The sequence below is a fragment of the Hyaena hyaena genome, unplaced genomic scaffold, assembly GCF_003009895.1.
Source record: "Hyaena hyaena isolate Hyena2069 unplaced genomic scaffold, ASM300989v1 scaffold_52, whole genome shotgun sequence".
NCBI lineage: Eukaryota > Metazoa > Chordata > Mammalia > Carnivora > Hyaenidae > Hyaena > Hyaena hyaena.
The window spans coordinates 1,954,801-1,979,977 of NW_024080684.1; the positions used below are offsets into that span (position 1 = coordinate 1,954,801).

At 40.5% G+C, this 25,177-nt stretch overlaps 1 protein-coding gene across 2 annotated transcripts in view; it reads left to right on the top strand.

Annotated features, from left to right (window-relative positions):
• EPM2A (EPM2A glucan phosphatase, laforin) overlaps nucleotides 1–23,427 on the top strand; it is a 113,063-nt gene extending 89,636 nt beyond the window's left edge. Inside the window, exons 3-4 of one of the 2 annotated variants that reach the window (XM_039230919.1) lie at nucleotides 12,775–13,016; nucleotides 21,014–23,427. In XM_039230919.1, coding sequence (XP_039086850.1) covers nucleotides 12,775–13,016; nucleotides 21,014–21,291 — 520 coding nt within the window. In that variant the 3' untranslated portion in view covers nucleotides 21,292–23,427. The remainder of the gene's footprint in view (nucleotides 1–12,774; nucleotides 13,017–21,013) is intronic. The other variant, XM_039230920.1, reaches the window with a different exon arrangement.
• Nucleotides 23,428–25,177: the final 1,750 nt, after the last annotated feature.

Below are 25,177 nucleotides of genomic sequence, written 5' to 3' on the forward strand. Positions count from 1 at the left end.
CTCAGGTCATGATCTCATGGTTTGTGGGTTCAAGCATCTGGCTCTGAGCTGTCAGCACAGAGCCTGTTTCAAATTCTGGGTCTCCCTCTCTCTGACCGCACTCCCCCGCCCCCGTTCACACCCTGTCTCTCTCTCTCTCAGAAATAAATTTTTAAAAAACAGTAAAAAAAAAAAAAAAGATTACTCTAGCTACAGTGTGGAAGGAAACAGCCTGGGAGGTCACTTAGGAGGCTGTTTGTGTAATTCAATTCTTCAGTGTTGAAGATCTGAAGCAAAGCAATGATAATATAGCATAGGGGACAGATTCTGTTTAAGAGATTGACTTATATGGATTAATGACTATAAGAAGGGGACGAGAGAGGAATTAAGTTACCTAGCTTAGATGACTGGGCAGCTGTGGGATAATTTACAGAGATCAAGAACAATAGAGGAAAATTGGGTTTGTGGGTAGGGAGCAAAGAGTGAAAGATGGTGAAGACAAGTTCAGTTGACACTTATGAGACATTGACTGGAGAATTCCAGCAGAGCATTGAGATCTGAGCTGGAGGCGATGGTTTTGGAATTTACCAGCATGTAGATCACAGTTAGAGATGGCAGTGCATATTAGGGAGATGACTTACATTCTGGAACTCTGAGAAACATTTACACTTAAAAGGCTTGTAGAGAATACAGTTTGTGAAGGAGACAGAAGCCTAGTAAGAGTAAACTGAAAGTATGTGTGGTAATGGAAGTGATTAATAGAATACATGGGACCACCTAGGGATGTAATCTGTAACAGAGGTACAGCTGAGATAGAAATACACTAAGCTGTCTCTGTGAATATCAGTTGTGCTAGATGGGACTTGATAGGAATTGGCTCTCTGACACTAGGCTGAATATTCTTAATAGGAGCCTATGGGTGGTTCATATTTTGAAGCGCCATATGCTTTAGATATCAGATATATTTCAAAAGTTTGAGATCCAAACATTTCTCCACACACTTAAGTCCCGTTGTGAATCCAGACTAAATATCGTCAAAAGTCTTGAAAGAAATCTAAATGCTTGCATAGCACATGGTGGAGATGACAATGTCCTGGGCTATGAAATATGGAAAATTAAGGCCAGTTTCTACCAGGTAAGCACTTCAATGAAGAGAAGCTAAGTATGCTCAGTGTAATGGATGATCTTAAATAAAACTGTATTGTGAAGGTCTTGCCGGAACAAATTAGCTGCAAATAACAGCACCATGTAACTGAATGCACTCTCATGATGAGTAGGGTTATTTAAAATTATCAATTTAAATATGACAATTTTGGTTTGGGTATAATTGGTACTTTTCCTCCTTGAGATTTGTATTAGACTGCATTTCTGACTCTTTAAGACCTGTCTTAGTTAGGAATAACATAAGGAGATTAAGTATCATGTATTCCTGGCCTCTTTTCCCGTGTCTATGGAGCCTCAGGACCTGCGGGTAACTAAAAACAGGCCTTTTTGATCTGCACATCCTTAGGAAGGTTTATTGGATATCATGACTTCTCTCTACACACTGGGAAATATACCATGTGCTCTGACTCCAGGCTGAATGAAAGAAGCAAAGGTTCCTGGGGATTTTGTAGGTCTCAATATTAGAATACTAATAGTTTGACATCTCTCCTCTGTTCTTACCATCCTAAGAACTCACATCAAATAGGGAAGGTGAGGTGTTCATTGTTGTCTTTCTGGAACTTTATCTAGTTTCTAATACCATTGGCTGCAACACTGCTAATTGCATTAGAGTTTTCCACCATTTAAATGCGTTAATACCCCATAAGTTTCAAGTCTAATGTGAATTTTCCTCAGCTTTCAGCATCTATATGTAAAAAATCTTCAAGTGCATTTTTAAAAGATAACACAAAAGGGAAATTTAGGTCACTCTCAAGAAGCCAATGAGTGCTGTAAAAAGGGAGAAAGGAGGAATGTCTTAGAGCCAGGCGAGGTTGTTATTTTAAGAGTCATTTGGCTTCCTGCAGGTTCTTCACTGGAAAATCAAGAAAAAGGGCTAAAAAGATTTCAAAATGTTCTTTAATTAGAAGTATTTTTAAAAGTAGCAGCCTCCCTGTCTGGTTGATATTAGGCCTCTAATATTAACATCAGTAATAGAGATAAAATGCTTGTCTTTCTGTTTGTTCTAGCGGAAGGATCTTCTTTTACTTAACAGAGTGCCCAAGTACTGAAGCACTGAGTACTGAAATGTAGTGAACTGTTGTGATGTCTAATAAAATAATAATAGTTTTAGAGTCAACACCATTATTAGAGTACTCCTGGCTACTAAAAATGTGTACCAAGGGTCAGCAGCCTTAGTACTACAGGAGAGCCTGTGAAGATGCAGAGTATTAGGCTCTGACCTAGATGTTACCAAATCACTATCTGCATCTTAAGATGATCCCTATGAGATTTGTCTCCACATTAATATTTGAGAAGCACTGGTCTAGATGAATAATAATCACGCAACTATCCCACCTTTTTTTTCCTTTTATGGTCAAGAATATTATAATGAGAGGTGCCTGGCTGGCTCAGTCAGTAGAGCATGCAACTCTTGGTCTTGGGGTTGTAAGTTTGAGTCCCATATTGGGTGTAGAGATTACTTAAAAATAAAATCTTAAAGAAAAAAGAAATTTACAATGGAAACATCTATTGTGCTCAAGTACTGAACAGAATTGCTTTTCACACTACAAACTACTATTTTAATTACTCAAATGACTGGTTGGCAATGAAGAAGAATTACCATAAAAAAGAAGAAAAAATCTTGATCTTTTTTTAATTTTCTGATTGTCATGTTTCGTAAATTCATTTATTTGTTCTAGAGCTGAACTAAAGACCCATAGGTGTGAAAAATAAATTTTAAAAATGTCTCTTTAGTGAACTGATTCAATAAATACATCAGTTTCCTGTGTACTACTTTGTCTACATGAATATTTCCTTCATATTAGTTAAATCTAGTTGATAGTCAACTTATTCTATGCACAAAGTTCTTACATCAATAAAAACCCTATGTTATTAACATTTTTATAATGGAAATAAAGATTTGAGTGGAACACTGAAAGGAAGTTTGATTAATTTGATATCATCAAGCTTTTAGGCATGTGGATGCCATTAGCTTGATGCCTGGCATATAAAATGTTGGTTAAACTGAAACGTGTAAAAATACATAGTAAACCAACTGAGAGCTGTAGGCGTCAGTGAAGGCAGACGTGGTTAAGCAAGTGTAGATTATAATATCACATTAGTAAACTTGGAGTCATTTTTTAATTTTTCCTTGCCCTCAGCTCTTTCATCTAATTCATGTGCAAGTTCTGCTGGTTTCACTGCCAAAGTACATTGAGAGTTCATCCATTTATGTCTATCTGCACCACTAACTGTGTTCCAAGCCATCACTCTCCCAAAGGTCCTTCCTCTTCCTCTGTCGTTTCTGCTCTATATTCTGCCCAATCCATTTTTCACATAACAGTTAGAGTCACCTTTGTTAACATAAGTCTATGTAACTCTTCTACTTAAAAATCTGTCACTGCTTTTTCATTGCTTTTCTTTTGTTATACCAATTCCCCAGCACATCGGTGAGGCCTGGCACGGTCTTCTCAATGTATCTCATGCCATACTCCCTTCTTGTTCACCTCACTCCATGTCTCCAGATTTTTCTCACTTCCTAAAGAATACCTCCCTCTCACCATAAGACCATTGAATGTCTCACTCCTTTTCCTACATCAGGTCCCGGTTTTAATGTTACCTTTTCAGGGAGGAGTGTCTAGCTTTCCCATGATTCTCTATTTTAACTCCCTGTTTATGTCCTCAGTACCACATTACAAATTAATTGTATACATTTTCTGTATTTATTTGCTTATTGCCTGTCTTTCTCAAAGAATGTAGGCTCAAATGAGGGTGTACCTGGACTGTCTTGCTCACGATTGATTGTTAAGTTCCCAGCAAAAAGCAAGCATCATTACATATTTGTTAAATAGATAGAATGACTTTAAAACTAATACAAAAAACATCTTCTGTTTAATTTTTAATTACTTCTTTGATCTTCAGTGGTTCCTTGTTCATTATGCAAGTGATTAATTTTAAACAAATCCTTTCAAGCTCATTATGTGAAAAAGTATTAAATGTGACATTTTACTCTTTCAAGGAGTGCTCAGCATTGGAAACAAAATTAACATGCCAAGAGAATATTTTAATAGAACATTTTGTTGAGATTTGTATCACAGTAACCAACTGAGGCTGCTTAGCCTTGTTATTTGTCTCAGACTTTGTGTTACCTTGTGACTGACTTTAAGAAAGTGAAGTATGCCAGTTGCCTTATTTACCACTGTAATCAGTTGATATGGTGTATGAACCAAATTTCAGGGCAACAAATGCTCAAAGCTCAGAAAGCCAAACTCTCTTAGACTCAGTGTAAAGAATTTGTGAGCATGAAGACTGTGTTCTTAAACGTTCCAAGGAAGTCTCCACGGAGGTCTATTCTCTGAAAGCCAAGCAAAGGGGCCCAAGACTATCCTGTAGTTATCAAAGATGGATATCTCAGAACTTTTGAACTAAGTGATTAGATCAAGAAGGAAGCCCAAGGACACCTGGATAACTCAGTTGGTTAGGCAAAATCAAAAACTCTTGATTTTGGCTCAGGTCTCACGGTCATGAGATTGAGCCCCGCATTGGGCTCTCAAGGCCTGCTTAAGATTCTCTCCCTCTCTCTCCCTCAGCCCCTTCCCTGCTTGGATGTATATGTGTGTTCTTATTCTCTCTCTCTCTCTCTCAGAAAATAAAGACAAACAAACAAATGAATATATAAAAAAGGAAGCCCAAATAGCCCAAAAGCCTGATAATCTTGTCTGCCCATGTTGGAGGTTGCTCAAGTGATGGCCTGAAGGACATGAATCAAGGAATGAGGACAGGTAGTATTGTGTATAAGGGGACAATTGGAATGCCACAATCAAAAGTTAGTTGTAGATTTTCAGACATCAGAATGAAAGCTGAAAAATATCTGTTAAAATGTTTTACTTTGGGGCACCTGGGTGGCTTAGTCGGTTAAGCGTCCGACTTTCGCTTAGGTCATGATCTCGCGTTCGTGGGTTCGAGCCCCGCGTCGGGCTCTGTGCTGACTGCCAGCTCAGAGCCTGGAGCCAATTTCAGAGTCTATATCTCCCTCTCTCTCTGACCCTCCCCTGCTCACGCTGTCTCTCTCTCTCTCTCTCTCCCCCCTAGAAATAAATTAAAAAATATTTAAAAAAAAAATGTTTTACTTTAAGTATACTTGATATATGGATATTTGAAGAATCTGGATGATTGAATATATATATTTTAAGTCTGAATGTTCAGACTTTGTATTAGTTTCCTGGGGCTTCTCTGACAAAGTGCCACAAACTCGGTGGCTTTTAAACAACAGAAAATTACTATCTCTGTTCTGGAGCCTACAAGTTCAGGATCAATGTATTTACAGGGTTGACTCATTCTGAGGGCTGCAAGGGAAGGCTGTGCTCCAGGCCTGTCTCCTTCTCCTTGCCTTATAGATGACGGTCTTTCCTTCCCTCCCCTCCCCTCCCCTCCCCTCCCCTCCCCTCCCTTCCCTTCCCTTCCTTTCCCTTCCCTTCCCATCATCTTCTCTCTGTATGTGTCCAAATTTCCCCTTCTTATATGAACAACAGTCATGTTGGATTAGAGCCCATCCTAATGGCTTCATTTTAACTTGGTTACTGCTCTAGAGAATCTATCTCCAAGTAAGAAGAGGTGCTAGGGGTTAGCACTTCAGCATAGAAATTTTGGTGAAACACAATTCAACCCATAACAGACCTTCATAATTAATTATGTGGCATTTTTAACATAGGAAATAAAAAGAACTTATGTCAAAAATATTTGCCTCATGTGGCTATAAACTACATAGCACATCCTACCCCCCGCAAAATCTAAGAAACTAACTACCTGTAGAAATAGCATGTGCTCTCTGCATACTATAGTCTATAACCTATAAGCAAACTATAATAAAACTATTTTTAATAAAGAAATTAATTAGTATCACTCTCTAAATTGAAATTTGTCTTTGTGAGGTTATTCAGCCTTAAATGGGGTCTGTTAGAAGCACCCTTTTTGGGGGAGAAGTTTGGTATTAATAACATAACAGTTGGCACAGAGGACAGATTTTCAGCAGGAGTTACATGTGCTAATGAAGCTTGGGGCTAACTGGAGGTTGATTTTAACGTTTCTCTCGCTTTCCCACTAATGAGATTTAAATGATAGGACTGATAGACTTCCCCCCCCTCAACCATTATTTAAAAGCCAGATCACATTTTAATTTAACATTGAATTGCCCATAAAATATTAAATAAGGTAAATGCAGCAAAATTATCCAACTTAGGAAATGTGCTAATTTTTTTTGCTTCTAATTCCTTAGCTGGGTTTTATGAAGAACCTCAGCAAAATCCATTTTCTTCCTCTTTGAAATGGTATTATGTTTGTGTGGCTAGGAAGAGGCCACTGGCTTCAGCAGTGGTGGTCTCTTGGTGTGATAAGAAATAAACAAATCCTATGTTCATTCATTGATTCCATCATTTCTGTGTTTCCTAACTTTTTTTCTTTATGGACAAAATATAATGCTAATTTTCACCTTCAGGAAAAGGTTACTCTGTCATTTTTCAAGGCCATTAGTGATGGAACTTGTGATGTGGTGTCTATATGACTGGCTTTTTTGGGCTGATATCTTCTCTTTATCCCATGCCCCTGCCTTCTGTCAATACCGGTGGTATTTTTTTGCAAAGTGCTTGGATGCTCATTCTGTCTGATGCACTTGTTATTGCCAGTAAGGCCTCCTATGGCTGACAGCTGAGATGGAGCAAGTGGGCACTGATCCATTCGTACGCTTCAGTCGCTGTTATAACACAGGCCCCAGCCTGATAGGTGAAGCGAACGGGGTAGTTTTGTGATGTGATTACACAACCACAGATCCACATTCACCCAAGTGAATGAAACTGATTTTGATTTATAGTCCAACAAAGTAAGTTCCAGAATGTCAACCATCTATCCATCCCCCTGCTCCCCCACCTCTGGTCTTTAGTTAAGTTGTAATATTAATAGGATGGATTTTATTTAAATACAATTTTGTTGAATAATGATGGCAATAGTCAAGACTCAAATTAATAAAACTTTTTTTTGCAGAAGTTTATTCTTAGTGAATATAACCATATTAAATACTTGTCATGACTCAGAAGTAGATTTAGTTTTGACTTTTTAGAAGATACTATACACTAAACATATAGACACACTCCTTTCAGCTACCCTCTCCTAACAATGTCCCATTCTTCAATCTGTCTAGGAATCATTTTTAGTCTTGGAAGTGTTTTTTTAAAAATTTTTCAAGTTTTTATTTATATATTCTGAGAGAGACAGAGAGGGAGAGAATCCCAAGTAGGCTCTGCACTGTCAGGTCAAAGGCCAGTGCAGGGCTTGAACTCACGAAATGTGAGATCATGAGTTGAGCCGAAACCAACAGTCAGATGCTTAACCAACGCAGCCATCCAGGTGCCCCATAGTCTTGAAAGTATTTTTGGAGAAAGGCATGGACTCAATTTTCTTGTGTATATGTATGGCTGGGCAACTCATGCCTTCTTATTGCCATATTTTTTGCTGCTATTAAAAGGTATTGAGATCTCTGTACTGAACTTCTGCATGTTTATTGGGATCTGGCTGCATATTTAATACATATAACCTAGTCAATTTCTTGAAAAAAAAAAAAAAACTCCACAAGATTATAGGCCTCACTCCACAGCCACTTTATGACTATCTCTCAAATAGATCCTGGTAATACAAGTTTTTATAAAAACTCATGTGACTTGAATACAAAATCATGTTTGGGAACTTCTGGGTTGACTCAGTGTCAGTACCCAATTGGTACAGTGGTTTCCCCTGACCTTTCCAAATCTATAGTTGAGCTGCCAGAAATCTTACATAACTCATGATCGATAGTGAGCTCTTCATCAAGTAATTCTCTCATATATAGCTCATAAATTATAATTAAATTATAAATTATAACTTATAATTATGAGCTATATCTTACTTAATTACTGTATCTTTGAAATTTAGGATGTCTTGTATTGAATCAACAGAGGATTTTTATTCCCCAAATCCCGCATTTCAACAAGTTTCTTTTTACCTTAAAAAATTCTGATTTTTAAAGTTGTTTCAATTGTCACTGATGACAAAAGAAGATGAAAAGTAAAATGAGATGAGTAAAAATTGATTTTTAATGATATCACATCATTTTCTTTTGAATGGATAAGTAAAAGTCTAATTACAATTTAGAAAGTACATCATGCATCTTATTACCTCCAGTGTATCATGTAACTAGAAATATATCACCTATTATTAGAGACAACAAGCTACAATAGGGTGCATATAGAGGGCACTTTAGCTGTCTGAGGAAGCAGGATCCATTGATCTGTGTGCTTCCAACCAGCTCAATCCTTTGTCTCCACATCTCATATAATGACTCAGTACCATTCACTTTATAACCTTAATTCTCTATTCTTCAACACAATACTTGTTTTCAGAATTTATCTATTGTGATCTATCTCCTAAGTTCAGCACATCTTACTTTAAAAAAATCAGAACTACTTTATACTCATTTCTTAAATATGGACTCTGACTTCTGGAATTTTAGGGGAAGATTTAATTATGTTATCAAAAAGTTAGACATATCTGATTCAGAAAACGGTATTTGTATGTGTGTGAGAATGTGTGGGTGTGCATTTCAAGGGCTTATGTCCTTGCCCTTGAAACCTGATGTGGGAAATACTTATGTTAAGGTATCAACTTTGGGCCTGGTTACCTTTACTTGTTCAGAGTTTCCTGAGATCCTTGGTTAGTTGAAATTGATTCAGTCTGAGACAGTAGAGTAACATCTTTTTAAAAAGTAATAGAGTGTGATTCTGCATACTGACTCTAGTTTGGGATTCTGATTTCTTATTTTGTAAGATTTGCTGTTTGTATCTTTCTATAAACTATTCCTTTATCTTTATGCAAATCTTGCTTGCCAACCACCTATTTTGGTATTTATTCACTAGCTGTATACTAAGTGCTATCCATTCAAGGAGTTTAATATTCAGAAGAACACTGGATAACATTTGGCATTTAGCTTGCCTGTCATGAATATTCACTTTAAAATATTTTACTAGTCCACTTCAAAATTTTACCGCTAAAAATCCATTGTTCAAAATATTTCTTGGTTATATAACTGAAGTATCTGTTTTCCTCTTTTCTTTTTTTTTAAGTTTATTTATTTTGAGAGAGAGGGAGAGATAGTGAGTAAGCATGCACATGAGTGGGGTGGGGCAGAGAGAGGGAGAGAGAAAAATCCCAAGTGGGCTCTGCACGGACACTGCAGATGACAGCCCCAGTGCGGGGCTTGAACTCATGAACCCTGAGATCATGACCTGAGCCAAAATCAAGAGTCAAATACTTAACCAGCTGAGCCACCCAGGTGTCCCTACTTCCCTTTTTCCTAGCTTAGGACACTTTCGTATGTTCCATTTAACCCCACAGTACAGTATGACAGCCCCCCACTGCCACCCACTAGGTATCCAGCAGGGTGGGCTGGATTAAGGGATAATAGAGGGAGAGATGGAACATCTAGATAGAGGTGGCCCTTGGTCTCACTCAGTAGCCAAAGGGAAGAACCAAAGACCCATGTTGTCTGTCATTTCCATTCCTATGAAGACTGAATATTCAGCTAACAATGTCCTGGTCATTTACATCTCTTGAGCACTCTAAAAGTGTCCCTGCTAATGATATTTCTGTCAAGCCCTGGGCTTAATGGGATATTTGAGAATTCTTTAGGGTCTAGAATGAAGTGAAAGGCCTTTGGATCCTGTGCTCCTCCTCACAATACCATTAAGTGTTTTCTGTGTTTCTAAATTTTCTCTTTATTTTAAATTTTATTGTCTTTATTTTTTCCATACTAATCTTTAATAACCCATAAGAAATTCCTAATAACCTGTTAGAGCCCAAGAAGCGATAAAAATTTGGTTTATCTTCTGGAATGTAAGTAGGATTCAAGTTTTAGATGATGCTAGATATTGTGAGATATTTTCAGTGAGGATGGATAATACCCATATTTGAGGACTAGTCAATTGGCTTCTTACACAAACATTAACAATTACAACAACAACAGCCAAAAGGAAAAAAACCCACAAAACAAGCTGGATTTCATTTAAGAGAATAGAGTGAATATTCTAAACTCTGCAGCATTCAAATGAAGGATACACAGAACAATGGGAAATTATCTAAATAGTCATTACAATACAAAATAAATTACTAAAATAAGTAAATTATAACAACTAGACATTAATGCCACTTGCATTTATTGTACATACACTGGTATCAGTCCTGTTCAAATACCTTACTACATTGTATTTTCTTCCCGTGAATTAGTTATTTTTAGATCCATTTTAAAGATGAGCAGCCAAAGGCTTAGAGATGAGAAACAACTTTCCCTAATGTCAGATAGTTATTACCAAGTGCTTTTAAAATTCTCTTGCTGTGGGGGGCACCTGGGCGGCTCAGTTGGTTAGGTGTCTAACTTTGGTTTAGGTCATGATCTCACAGTTCATGAGTTCGAGCCCCACATTGAGCTCTCTGCTGCACAGAGCCTGCTTCAGATCTTCTGTCTCATCCTCTCTCTACCCTTTTCCCGCTTGCTGTCTCTCTCTCTCTCTCCCTCTCTCTCAAAAATAAACAAACGTTAAAAAAATATCATGCTATGATTGGCATCTTTTCTGGCTTATGTTTTGTGCCCTTTCCATTACGCCACACTGAAATTGTTTAGTGCTGTTCAGCTCTGCACTATCAGGCTTTTGCTCATTCTATAGCTCTCTCTATTTATGCACATACATACATATTTTAAAATCTGACATGGAATTTATCAGAGTGGTGTAACTGATGAGCCACAAACTCTGTGTCAGATATGTTCCCTGTCTTCCCTCCCATGGTAAGGAGCTCTGTTCCACTTTTATTCTCCTAAACCAAGGCTTCTTAATCACAGCATTACTGACATTTTGACTCGATAATTCTTTGTTGTGGGAACTGTCCTATGCATTATAGGATGCTTGGCTGCATCCCTGGTCTCAATCTAGGTGTCATTAGCACCACCCAGTGTCATAATCTAAAATGTCTCCACAGTTCCTTGGGAAACAAAATTGTCCCCAACAGACGAGGACTGGTTTAAATTCAGTCTGAAAGTAACTAAATAAAACTGTAGTCCCTCTGCTCAGTTTTTTCCTGCACATCAGGTCCTTCAAGGGATTAATTATTTAGGCATCGGGTTAGAACAAGTCAGGTTCTGCTGTGTTAGCAAACAATGGCAAAATTGGCTTATCTCAACAAGCCACTGGTTCTCCAGGGCGTCTGGCCTCCTGAGCTTACCATTCTAGACCACTTCAGTCTTCTTGCAGCTCACTATCCACACATGTTTTCATGACCATTGCAGCAGGGAAAGATAGAGCGTGGAGAACTGTGCATAAGGTCCTAAATATATCTTTCTGGAAGGTACACATGTTACTTCAGCTCACTTATTATTGACAAAAGCAAGCCAGATAGCTCTAACTTTCAGGCAGAGAAGAAACTTAGTCCTCCATGCTTGAAAGAGGGTAACTGGGAACACTGGTGAGCATCAAGTGATGTCTACCACATCATTTATAAACTGTTGTCTGAAGGCTTTATATTGAGCTTAGTAAAGTTCTAGGTGATGTGATTCAAATAAAGTTGAAATAGAGTATTTACCCATTATTTCAGGAGAGAGTGTTCGCATGTGAAATAATCAGTGTGCAAGACAATATATGCCACACACAATAAATTATAATAGTGCTCATTAAATTTATATATTGATTTGGAAAATATTTGCATTTTTATGATATTTGTGTGGCATGTCTTTTGGGTTCTGGGACCCAATTTCAGTGTGTGTGAGGTGAGGAGATTTCCACACACAGCCATCTAGCAGCATCAATATTGCCTGGGAACTTGTTAGAAGTCCAAATTCTTGGACTCTTGACCAAGATCTACTGATTCAGAAACTTTGAGGGTGGGATCTAGTCTTTGGGATATTTATATATAGAAATATACTTGAAAAATAATGACAACGTTTTCTTTTTCTCTGTTGATTTTTTACAGATAGTTATATTTCTTCTTAACTTGCAGCATTAGGTGAAACATCTAGGGCAATGATGGGTACTAATAGATATAATCTTGACTTTGATTTTGTTTAAAAGAAGATTGTTGTTTGTTCGTTTCTGGTGTTTACAAGTTCTCTTATTATTTGAAATTTTTATGCAGGGTTTTAAACAGGAATAATGACTGATTTTTGCAAATGTTTTCCAGAATTTACTCATATAATCATTGGAGTTTTGCCTTTAATTTGTTAGTGTTTGAAATACGTGGATGAGTTTCCTAATGTTGAACCACATATACATTCAAGGAATAAATACAACTTGGTGGACTTATTTTAATATATCACTAGATTTGGCTTGCCAATGCCTATTTCCTAGCATTTTAGTTAATAGAATTATTTGTTTCCTTAAAAACAACATTACAGTATTTTTTCCTTCAATAATAATATTATTATACCAATAATATCATTACAACATCTAATATTGTTAATGCAGCCTTTCCTGTGTCAGATTTAAAGGTTAATTGCATTTCATTACCACACATTTTCTGTAGCTCCTCAGACCTCAAGCCATAACAATAACAATAATAATAGTTGCCTCTATATATTCTCATTAGAATTCTACCAAATATCTGGCTGGGTAGCTGCCCTCGTCAAGTGGAGCATGTAACCATCAAACTGAAGCATGAATTGGGGATTACAGCTGTAATGAATTTCCAGACCGAATGGGATATTGTACAGAATTCCTCAGGCTGTAACCGCTACGCAGAGCCCATGACTCCAGATACCATGATTAAGCTGTATAAGGAAGAAGGCTTGGTCTACATCTGGATGCCGACCCCAGATATGAGCACTGAAGGTAAGCATCAGAAAAATCTTTCTGGCTTCTTGTTGAAGTGTTTCAGAGAATCCATTTCTGTCTGTCTGTCTATCTGTCTACCTACGTACCTACCTACCTACCTACCTTTCTCTCTATAATTGAGAAACTTAAATATGAATGATAGAAATGGAATAACTATAAGGTTTTAGGTTTAATATATTTGACATATTTTGATACTTTGGCTAAGATTCTGTTTAACATGTCTCCTTTGATTTGTTTATTTATTAAACACATGTCTATTATATATCTGATGTATGTGTGGCATTATGCCAGCAGCTGGGAATACAGTGGTGAGGAAAAGCAAGCATAGTTCCTGTCCCCATAGAGCTTAGAGTCCTAAAGGGAAGACACACATTAATCAACTAACTACAAATAGAAATTTACAGCTATGATGAAATTTTTGTTAGAAATATACCACCGTGAGAGCATATACACAGGCAAATCAGATGTAGAAAGAGGACAAGGTTCTTTTAGGTGTGTTTGAGCTAGATTGAAGAGTGGGGGATAGGGGTGAGATGGGAAAGAGGCTCCCAGGAAGAAGGGGCAGCTTAGGAAGTCTCTGCTGCAGGAAAACATAGAATATTCTAAAAGAATGCCAGTATGGCTGCAGGTCAGGGAATAAAGGAAGAGGGTCTTGCAGATTTGGGCCACAAGAAGGATTTTATTAGACTTTATCCTAAAAACAGCAAGAAGCAGTTGAAAAGGTGGGAAACTGGGAAATGCCAAGATAACCTTTTTTTTTTTTTTCCCTTCAGAAGTGCAGTTTGCACCATGGACAAAAGATGGAGGTGGGCCCCCAGTGGATCTGGGGACACCAGTTAAGAGGTTGCTGCGATAGTTGAAGTGAGAGATAATGAGGGGCCCAGCAGGGGGCAGGGTGGGAATGGTGAGGCTGTACTTGCACCACTACCAGCTGAGCATGTCCTTGTGAAGAGGGGTTAGGACATGCGTGTGCTGAGAGAATGAGACACAGAGAAGGCATAGTTTTTATCTAATGGTAAGAGGCGGTAGGACAAGTTCAAAACTAATTACAATGCAGAGAATGTGATGTGAGGAACGGGTCACATGCTCCCCCTGGGTTATGGGATGGGGAGAAGAGCACAGGGAGGCTATATCAATGTCATGGTATTTGAGGTGGGCATGACTTTGACAGGTCTATGCAGAGGGAGGAAGAGCATGCCAGGCGGATGAAACAGTGTAAGTCAAGGCCCAAGGCATGGGGTTTTACAGGAATGCTCTGTATTTCAGCTTTGTGGTAGAGTAGGGTTCTCTCTGGGAAAGGAATGAGGGGAAGTGAAGCTGAGAGAACCAAGTTATTCTACTAGTATCAACCAGCGGTCAGCAGGGGGCAGCAGAGGGCTGTGGGAATGGCATTGGCAAGGGAGTGTGGTGAGCTGTTATTCTAGGGGAAAGGAAGGCAGGGATGCCTAGCCAGCAAATGTCTCTACCTTCAGTCCTCTTCCCCCCAAAGTACGTAATGTATCAGACACTCTCCTAAGCAGTTTTATGCTCTAACTCATATAATTCTGATAAGACTCCAAGCAGATGTAGAACTCCATTTTGCAGAGGGAGAGACAGGTACAAAAATGTTAAGTAATGTGGCCAAGGTCATAGGGAAAGACAAATAGCCCAGATTTCAACAGAGGCAGTCAGACTCAGATCATTGCTGCAGACAGAGTGCTACGACGCTTCTCCCTGCGACCTCAGGTGGACACTTTGTGCACATTCTGTAGACCACCATACTCTCAGTCCCTTGTGCTCATGATCACCTGAGTTAGACAAAGTCCAGTTGCCAGGGAGGTAGCTTGTCCCCCCAGGTCAACAGTGCAAGGTGTAGGTGGGGACAGAAGACCTTGAGGATCATTGGGAACCTGGATGTTGCCTGCTTTGGCTCTTTATGAATCTCAGGTGGTTCTCATGACCTGGCTGGATGGAACCATCACTCGGGATGAGGTGTAAAACTTTTCTTCCTGAAGGAGGAGATAGATTGGTTATTCTTCTTGGTAATGCTGATCCAAAGAAACTTGATCGAGCCATTAGAGCTCTGCTGTTTTTCAAAGAAACAAAATAACTTTGCTTGCACATAAGATCATGGGTTGAATCTAGGCCCACTATAGCTGTGTTAAAATCTTTTGGGGCATCACACAGTCACCAGGCCCCCATCCCTGCCACAACAGTGAAGTACCTCCGCCCCCGGGTGATTGGACAGACACCAGTGATAGCAGAATGAAAGCCCCTGAGTAGCTGTGTGATACCGAGCAGGCTAGTTCCTACATTTGGAAAATGAGGTAATAATTTCTGCCTTATAAGATGATAAAATAGAATAAGATGATTGATATGAAAGTGCTTTCTGTCTCTGGTTTCAAAACAGAGAAGATTGCTAGGACCACGTGCCTGTAGCTTCCAGAGAGCGTTGTGATTCTTCTTTGATTCTAATTTCATAGCATTTTTACCCATAGGGAGTGTAATGTGAGACAAGCTTGGAGTAGCTGAACTGCTAACCATAGCCTGCAGCCCCTTCCATCCCAGGCACTGATTACCCGAAGCCCTGATGACTAACAGGTATTTGCTCAATAGTTCGGGGTGTGCAGAAGCCCTAGGGAAAACTCCATCCCCAAAGTCCCACTGTGGTTGTGTTAAAATCTTTTTGGAGGTCACAGGGTCACCACGTCCCTATCCCCACCGCAACAGGGGAATACCTTCTACACTGAGGCAGTTTGGCAACACCAAGGACAGCGAATGAAAGCTCCCACTGGGCAAAGGCCAAACTCTGAAGGCTAAATGAAGGCTTTCTTTGGCTCAGCATAACTGGGGGAGTCATCAAAGGGTTAATGACCATTCCTGAGTCACCGGGGAAGTTTGGACCAATAGATTAATCTGTGCGGCTCACAATATTAGCACAATGAACATATAGATTAATTTAGCTGAATATTTTTAGACCTCTAGAGAAAAATCCATCTGGATGTGTTTTGAGCTGTAGCATAATGCTGTCAGATAAAGTCTGAGAAAGAAGACAGTTTGTTAGGCCTGACTGTCACCACTGGTTGTCACAGACCTGTTACAATCAATTGTACTATCGATCCTTACTCTTGTACATTTTGTCATATGAAGAGGAGTTAGGATTTTTCTTTTCTTTTTCTTTTTTTTTTTTTTTAAATTTTGGTTTGTGTCTTTCACCTGAGATGTGAAAAGCTCCCAAATCTAGCAGTCACCTGAAAAAAAAACCACCCAAATTTGTTCATTAAAAGTCAGTTTTCTTTCACATAGGAAGTACCCCAGTTGTGTTTTGACCTCTGTCAGTGCGGTGTTGGTGATAATGAATGGCCTGCCCTCGCCTCCCAAACAAGTTAATGTGCTTCCCAGAGTCCCCAGGCACCCCTTTGTTGTGGCAGTCTGAGTACTGGCTAACTTCACCCAGTGTGCACAGCTCTGCCAGGAGGCAGGCACTGACCTTGGGGCCACAGTACCTTGGGCTCTGGCCTTGTTGCCACCATGTGACTCTGTGATATCAAGCAGGCTAGCTCCTGCATTTGGAAAATGGGGTAATTATTTCTGCCTTATAGGTTTATAACAATAGAATAAGGTGATTGATATGAAAGTGCTTTGAAAATTGCAAAGTTGGTACTATATTTTTAGTCCCAAGTTCTTAAGTTTCTACCAGAGGATGTACTAGATAGTATGGGCCTTATCTATATTACACTGCAAAGGTGAGAAAAGAGATATGCTCAAGTAAAATAATAATGTATTCTGCCATAAATTTGCCTGGGGTAAAAAAGGAAGGGTGTGTGTGTGTGTGTCTGTGTGTGTGTGTGTGTGTCTGTGTGTGTATGTTGGAAAGGCTGAAGTTTATTCCAGAAATAATTTCAAGGTCAACCTTAGGTAAAGGGCATCTTCAGGGCCTTTTCCATTCCTTTCCCTGGTTTCAGGCCTTTGTGTTCATTCTCCCAGCCTTTTTTTGCTTGATGGATGCTTTTAAGAAGCTTTTAATCATTCCAGGGTTGGATTAGCCTGGGGGAGGTGTGGACCACAAGTTAGATTAGAGGGGTCTGGTCGTCTCAGATCTAATCAGCATTGTTGGATTTTGTTTCATTTTATTTTTTATTCATGCACTTAATGAATGCTTCTTGAGCGTCTACTGAAAGCCAAGTCCTGTTTTAAATTCCACAGTAAGAATCACAGACAGTTAAATGTTTTGTTAGACCTGCACGGGGTTTAAAATTTTCAACTTAGTTGCCAACAGTTATAATTCGGAATACTTAATATAAAAAATCTGGATTTCTGTCTTGCCTTTAGGTATTATCACTTTTATGCATGGAAACTTTTTATCTAATTAACTTCTATATGGAGCCTAAATATATGAAACATGAAAAATTAGAGGCTCTTGTTGACACTGGTTTATTGTGCAAGCTCTGATTCTAGGCACACTCTTTATTCCTTGGCGAGTTATGCATTAGCTCAGGCTCCCTAGAATGGGTTTTGTAGCAGAGGCATATGGCCCACTGGGCCAGAGAGCTCCTGTAGGGCACAAGGCCTAACCCCCAGGGAGAATGTTGCTCTCACCTGGGTTAAGAGCAACAGTGTAACTGGGTAGGTGGCAGGAAGGGACTGAGAATTCAGACTGACAGCATGGGGGCCAGCAAGTACCACCGACCAGGCAGGTTAGGGAAGGGCAGTAAGATAGTGGTTAAGATCAGAGGCTCTGGAGTTGTGCTGCCTGGGTTTGAATGGCCACTGAGGAATAACCTTGGAGAAATCTCTTTGTCTCAGTTCCTTCAGGTATAAACTGAGGATAATAATAGTGCCAACCTCATAGTTGTTAAAAGGTGATTGTAAATGAACTGTTGCATGCACAGTGCTTAGAACAGCACTTGGCAGGGAGAAAGGGCTCAGTAGATGTTAGCTGTCATCAATCAAAGCAGAGTGATTTGTAGTCCCTAGAAATCAAAATAAGTGAGAGCTCCAGTGGAGGCCAGGCCTGGACAGGTGGACATCCTGGACCAGGTCCTTGTCTGGTGTCCTTTCTTCTTATTTAGTTCTTTGTTATGTTAATGAAACACTTGTTTGATAGTTCTTAAGTGAGGCAGCTAAGTGACTCTAGGAGAAGACCACTGCAGGGGGAAACCGGCAATTAAACTGGGGGCCTTCTGGGGCTTCCCAATGGCAACTGCCAATTACCATCCAGGACTACACATCTGAGGTCACAGGTCACAGAATTCCAAACTTACACATATCCCTTTTCAACTTCTAAGCTGTATGCTTGCCTCTTGGAGAATCCTTTACAGATAAAGAGGAAAGGGAGAGATATTGCATCATTTGGGCCATTTGATGCAGACCCTTCCTCAGGATATCTCTGGCCGAGAGCAGGTTGGAGGAAGGGATTCTGATGGGTCCATGTGAACCCCGGCTTGGGGAGATTGGTGACACCGATGCTGTGTAAGCTGAGCACAGGGACTGGGGCTCTGACTCCAGAGGCTCCCACAGCATGTGGCCACTGTGGTCTGTTTGGACACTGGACATTTAATAAAAACCCATGTTAGTAATATGTCTCAGGGATACTTTTTTTATTTAAAAATTTAAAAAATTTATTTATTTTTGAGAGAAAGAGAAAGAGAGAGAATGTGAGCAGGGGAGGGACAGAGAGAGAGGGATACACCAAATCCGAAGCAGGCTCCAGGTTCTGAGCTGTCAGCACAGAGCTGATGCGGGACTTGAACTCACAAACTGTGAGTTCATGACCTGAGCCAAAGTCAGAAGCATAACTGACTGAGCCATTCAGGTGCCTCTAGTCAGTAATCTTATAATAAGGTTGTGTGGTGAGCATAGCACGGAGTATAGAATTGCCCAATCTATACTGTGTTGTACACCTGAAACTAACATTGTATGTCAACTGTATTTCCAGAAAATAAATTTGGTTTCTTCTCATCTCCTGGCAAAGTACATGGTAGCTGGAGAGGCAGCTATAACAGGGAACTTGTCCCATGATGCCAGTGTAGCAGGAGCAGTAAGCCCAGCTCCCCAGTGTGATGTCTGGTCACTCCCTTCCCAGCCAGTATTGGGCTACACCTCTCACACCCTTCAGCAGAACAAAAGCCTTGCACATGGGTAGTCCTCACTCTTATTGGCAGGGCTGCTCAAACATGTTTTGGAATTTTGCCTCCTCTGATCTCCCAACTCACATGGTAAGTCAACTATACAGTACTCGCCCTGACACATGCAATGAGACAGCTCCCTGGTACCTATGACATTTTACATCTTTCCATCTCCAGTGATATTTTACTGCCTCTAGGGATGTGCCACGAGCAACTGCCCATATGAAATGCCCATCTAGCTCTAACCTCAGAGTACCCCACAACCTCGGGAGGAAGTGCAAATCAGTTACAGTTGATGGCTGAGTTCGGACTCTGAAAAATCAAGTGGCACAGAGGAGCGGGTGTGTCTCAACTTCAGATGCCCTCAGAGATCAGACAGGGAGCATGAACAAATGGCAACAGGTGGTAGGAAGAGATGGAGCCTGAGGAATTGGAAAGTATGCCCTGACCGAAGGCATTCCGGTCAAAAATGTCTCTAACCTGCTGTGTGAGACCCATAGCTTTAGATGCCTTAGTAAGAGAGTAATAGAGTACCAGAAGCAAAATTAGAATATTGTCTTCACTTCCATGTAGATGTTTCTGGTCCTGTCTCAGAGTAGAGTGAGCCTGAAGCTAAGGTAGACCCACCCCAGATGGAGGGGTAAGTGAGACGGCCTTCAAACCATGATGGGGTCTTGTAACATCTGTCTGTTCTTCTAAGGTGCTGACACCTGATTGCCCTATGTTGTGTTGACCTCTTAAGAGGTATTTGCATTTTAAAAGAGGGCATCTAAAGAGGGAAGTCTAAACTTACTTGAGCGCCTCTCATCGCCTCTCGGCTCTACCCCACCATGGAATTCTAGGCCTCCGTGAAGATCTACACTGAAATCATTTGAGGGGGGAGCTTTCCCCACCTCCCCAGTTATCCAGGGGTGTGGCAGCGTGAAGTGCCTTTGTGACCCTGTGGGGTTGAGAACACAGAGTAGCTAGAGTGTGAAAAGTCACGGGCACATAATCCAGGTTAGGTAATCTGTATAGTTTCCCTTTTTATTCCTTTTTGAAATAATTTATAGACTAATTTGTAGTGACCATTATCCACCCCCCTCCCTGGCAAATCCACTAACCATCTTTGTTCTGAGAACCTGTGTGCAAAAAAAACTCTAGGCATCGAGGAGTTTGATGATTTTAGGGGGATCTCTGCCTCATGAGATGAGAGAGTCCATCGTTTCTGAGCAGATCATTGCATATGCTCTCAGTGTGTAAAGGAGAAGACATCTGACCACCTGATAACCAAAATAATAGTCATGAGGTGACTGTGCAGCAAAGGAGAAATGGAATCATTTCAATACTCACTGGTTCATGAGGGAACAAATGAATGATCATTTATCGCATGTGTATCAATTAATGTCATCATCCCATTGGCCAGATGAAAATTAGCATGTGTTTAATGAATAAGATTGACTCCTTTGATCAATATGGATTAATTCTGTGCTTTGCATTTATCCTGAAGATCTGTTTGGATTAAAGAAAGTCCAGGTGAAATCCTCTAAATCTCTGCCCGATCCATACAAATCATTCTGATAGATGTAAAAATCCGTTCTTCTGACTATAGACAGTGGTTCACTGTTCTTTGAAAGGAAATTTGCACTGAGGCAGAAGTCACTCAAGGCCAAAGCAAGGGAAGGTTCAGAGCTGATCCACGGCCTCTGGAGGGCTCTTTCCGCCTTATTATTAGCAGGCTTTGATATTGTCTCACCTTCTCCATCAAAGCAAAGGAATGGAGCCAGCTCTAATGTCCCCACCCTTCTCTGTATGGCACTAATTTCACTAGGCGCTGCAGGAGTTATTATGAGTGGTGATATCGGGGTTCATTATTCATGTGTGTGTGCTGTGCTTTCTCAATCCCAGGCCGAGTACAGATGCTGCCACAGGCGGTGTGTCTCCTCCACGCACTGCTCGAGAATGGACACATCGTATACGTGCACTGCAACGCCGGGGTCGGCAGATCCACCGCGGCCGTGTGCGGCTGGCTCCAGTACGTGATGGGCTGGAATCTGAGGAAGGTGCAGTACTTCCTCATGGCCAAAAGGCCGGCTGTGTACATTGATGAAGAAGCATTGGTCCGGGCAGAAGATGATTTTTTTCAGAAATTTGGGAAGGTTCGTTCTTCCATATATAGTGTGTAGATGGCCCATCTGCCTCCCCACCCTCCCAATGTCCTTAGGAACCTGGTTTCCTAAAGTGACATTGCTGGAATGACCTAGAAACAACGATTCCACCAGAACTGAAAAGACTGGTCCCTTGGCTTTTCCCACAGCCCGCCTCCTTACATCTGGGGCTGCCCTTCTATTATGCTTTGGTTGGACTGTATTTTCTTAGAAATATTTTACAATGGAAGCTGTGACTGACACATGAGAAAAAGCCACAGGCAAATGGGCCGTGCAGTGTTCTAGCATCAGACAGAGAAGTAATGCGTGAAGTCCCTGCTGCCTGCCCCAGACCAGCCCTTTGCTTTACAGATGCTGGATTTGTTGTGTGAATTAACGACCACACCTTCTTGCTGCATTGTAATGTGACAGGCAGGGCTATAGATTTGATCACTTGTGTGTTGATACACACACACACACACACACACACACACGTGCATTGCTTTCCTGCTCAACTGAATTGAAATGATAAAATGAGAGCTGGTCAGTTGCCGGAGAAGGGAATAAGGGGAGAGGCCTGGACTATGACAGAGGAAGAGCTTACGTGACTGAAAAGTGATGGCTTTTTAGACTTCGTGTTGGCATCCTGCTTCACAGTTGTGCAAGTTGGTTCCACGGAATCACCTTTCTTCTCTACCCACAACCCTGTGTGACAACAGCAGTAGAGTTAGTGTCTCTCGGCCTATTGTAATTGAGGCTCGAGGAGCGCTGACAGCTTGGCCAAGGTCTCATGGCTAGTCAGGGGCCAGCTGGTGTTTAAAACCCATGTTTAGGTGACTCAGTGCTTACAACACAGCTTGTCACTTTGGCACAATGTAATGGATTCTGTTTCTCTCAGAATAAGGTCAGTTTTTCTGCAGCAGTTTCTACTGTGAGAAATGGAACATCATTCTGATTAGGTGCCAAAGAATTTGGGAAAGTGGTTATGTTTTGGGCAGCCTAATTTAAAACATGGTGGACTGTCTCCACACCCAAGTGGCCGAAGCCATAGCTTACTAGAGGAGCTGTCCTATTAAAAGAGCCCAGATCCACGAATAATTGAATAATTGTTGCACAGCTTAGGAGTGGTCCTGTTTCAGCCCTCAGTTTAAAACAATACATAGTTACTGTGCCACCAGGTAGTGTGGCTCTCTACCCTAGGTTCAAGAGGAAATACAAAGAATAACACGACTTTGCCTTCAAAAAGCTCACAGCACAGAAACAGCCCTGTGTTCAGTCAACCATACTGCAGGATTGAACCATGAATGATATGCCATAACAGGGGAAGGAGAAGTGACTTTGATTGGGTGTCTCGTATGTGCCAAGCGCTTTGCAGTTCTAATTTAAGCTTTGCAGTACCCTATGTGGGTGGGTACTTACCCCCCATACCTCCCATATACAGAAGTGGAAGCAAAGGCTCAGATAGTTAAATCAACTGCCCAGCAGCACACGGTGAATAAATGGATGAAATGAAATACAAAGCTCGGTTTGTCTGATTCAGAGCCTATTCTTTTTCTATTAAACTACAGTGCTTGCTTATCTTTCTGCTGCTTGTTTTCTTCCATAATTATTTCTTGATAGATATGGGAGACTGTGAATTAGAAGGTATGGGGGACACATGGAGAAGTTCCCCCTAGAGTTCAGAGGAGGGAGGATGTCCTCACTGTGGGACTCGCAGGATGACTTGTAATTTGTCAGAGAAGGCAGACAGCTCACATTTCTCCTGCAAGTGTACAAAGTTAAATTTATAAGCCAGGATTGAGTATGATGAAATCTAGCTCCCTTGCTAAAAATAACTAGAGATAGCCATTGTATCCAAGTGACCCATTTGTGGTAATAATGTGTTGTGTAAAACTTAATCTTAAAAATGGAGTATTTGTAACTAATTTTGTGTGTGTGTGTGTATGTGTGTATATGTGTGTGAGAATTTCTTTAATGCCTAAGAAGTTTGGCTATGTAACCCCTAGTATAGAAAGACTCCTATGGATGGATTTTCTCCTTTTTCTTCTGATAGGCAAAATCAGTTTAGGGCTATTCAAGAATGTTTTAGAATAACCTCCCTTGTCCTCAATAAATGGATGTTTGATGTATTTCAAAATCACCTGGAATTTTCTTAAATAAAAGTATTAAAAATGACCTCTGATGGGAGCACCTGGGTGGTTCAGTCGGTTAAGTGTCAGATTCTTGATTTCAGCTCAAGTCATGATGTCATGGTTCATGAGTTCAGCTCAGGTCATGATCTCATGGTTCGTGAGTTTGACCCTCACATCGGGCTCTGTGCTGAGAGTGCGGAGCCTGCTTGGGATTCTCTCTCTCCCTCTCTCTGTCTCTTTGCCTCTCTCTCTCAAAATAATAAGCTTTGACCTCTGATTATAGGATTAAAATTTTTATTAATTTAATCTGAAATCCAGGAGAACAAACTGTGCACCCTCATTTGTAGAAGAAACAGTCAGCTGAGCTAAATTGTTTTTTCCCTGTCACTCTTATTTTTTTGGTCACTGATGAAAATTAGCAGTTACAGGACCAAAGGAAGACAAAGAGGAGGGTACCACAAAGAAGTGAGGATGAAAACCTCAAAAGTGTGTCACAGAAAATCAAAGCAGAAATTGTGCCATTAGCTGCCTCTCCCTGGCATTAACCAAACTTTCCAGTCACAGATTTCTTAAAGAAAATCAAAACCTCACTCATGGTTAAGGAATGTCCAAATAAGTTTGTTTCTTTAAGCTTGAAACATTGTCCCACAAATACCTTGTGTGCAATATTCTAGGAAATACCTAGAAAAAAAATAAACATTTTTTGACCAAGTTAAGAAATGAGTGAAATAATGATAAAAAATGTGGTTAGGCCCTTGGAAACAGTAATGAAAGGCTGTGAAGATGAGTTAGAAAGGAGAACCTGCCACACAGGAAAAACACCAAGTCAGTGTGTTCAAAAGTTACAGCAGAGAGGATCTTTACAGATGACCTCGTTAATTCCTTTATTTTACAGAGGAGCAAGCTATCACTCAGACTCCAAGCAACAATTCCCGGAGCAAGAGCTTTAATTGAGGGCCAGAGGGAAGGGAAGAGCTGGGAAGACAAATCACAGAATTTATTCAGATTTACTGAGGAGTCACCGCAGAATTCATGGGCGAGAACAGCCAGGACTCTGAGTGGGGAAGAACTGGTGCAAGAATTAATGGAAATTGGAGTAAGCGGAAGAAGAATGGCTAAAATGAGAAAAAGCGAAGGGCAATGAAATTTCCAAAAGGCAAGGAAAAGTAGGGATTTCCGTTCACAAAGACAGTCTTGGGAGATTGAGAGGGAAGGTGTGATGGTAGGGACAGGGATTATGTTCTCAGAAGAGGGGGCACACTCTGTATCCACTGACTTCCTTTTGGGACCAGATTTCAGCAGGAAAAAGGAGCAGCTGGATGTGATATGCAGACCCCAAAGGAGCTTGTTAAGGTCCCATAGACGATGCCACTGAGAATAAACAGGACAGGGTGGATTAAGCTGCCTCTCACTTTAATAATAATAACCGCAGTAATAGTAAGGGGAAGAGGAAGGACAACAGTAACAACTTCATTCATTCTAACAATAAAAATGTCAGTAATAGTAACAGGAAGAGGAAAGACAATAGTAGCAACTACTTCAGTCGTTCTAACGATAATAATGGCCAAATTGCTAATGGTAAGAGGCAAGATGATGGTACTAACAACTTCACTCTCCTTTCCCAACCCATTGCTCCAAAGTCTTTCCTAATTTGGTTCATGGAAACATACTTCCTGTTGCTCAGGACTGAACCTCAGAGTCATTCTTAACTCCTTTCTTTCATTTAAATATCACACTCAATCCATTAGGAAAACCTGGCACTTGTCAAAGCACCTAGAGCCTAACTACGTTTT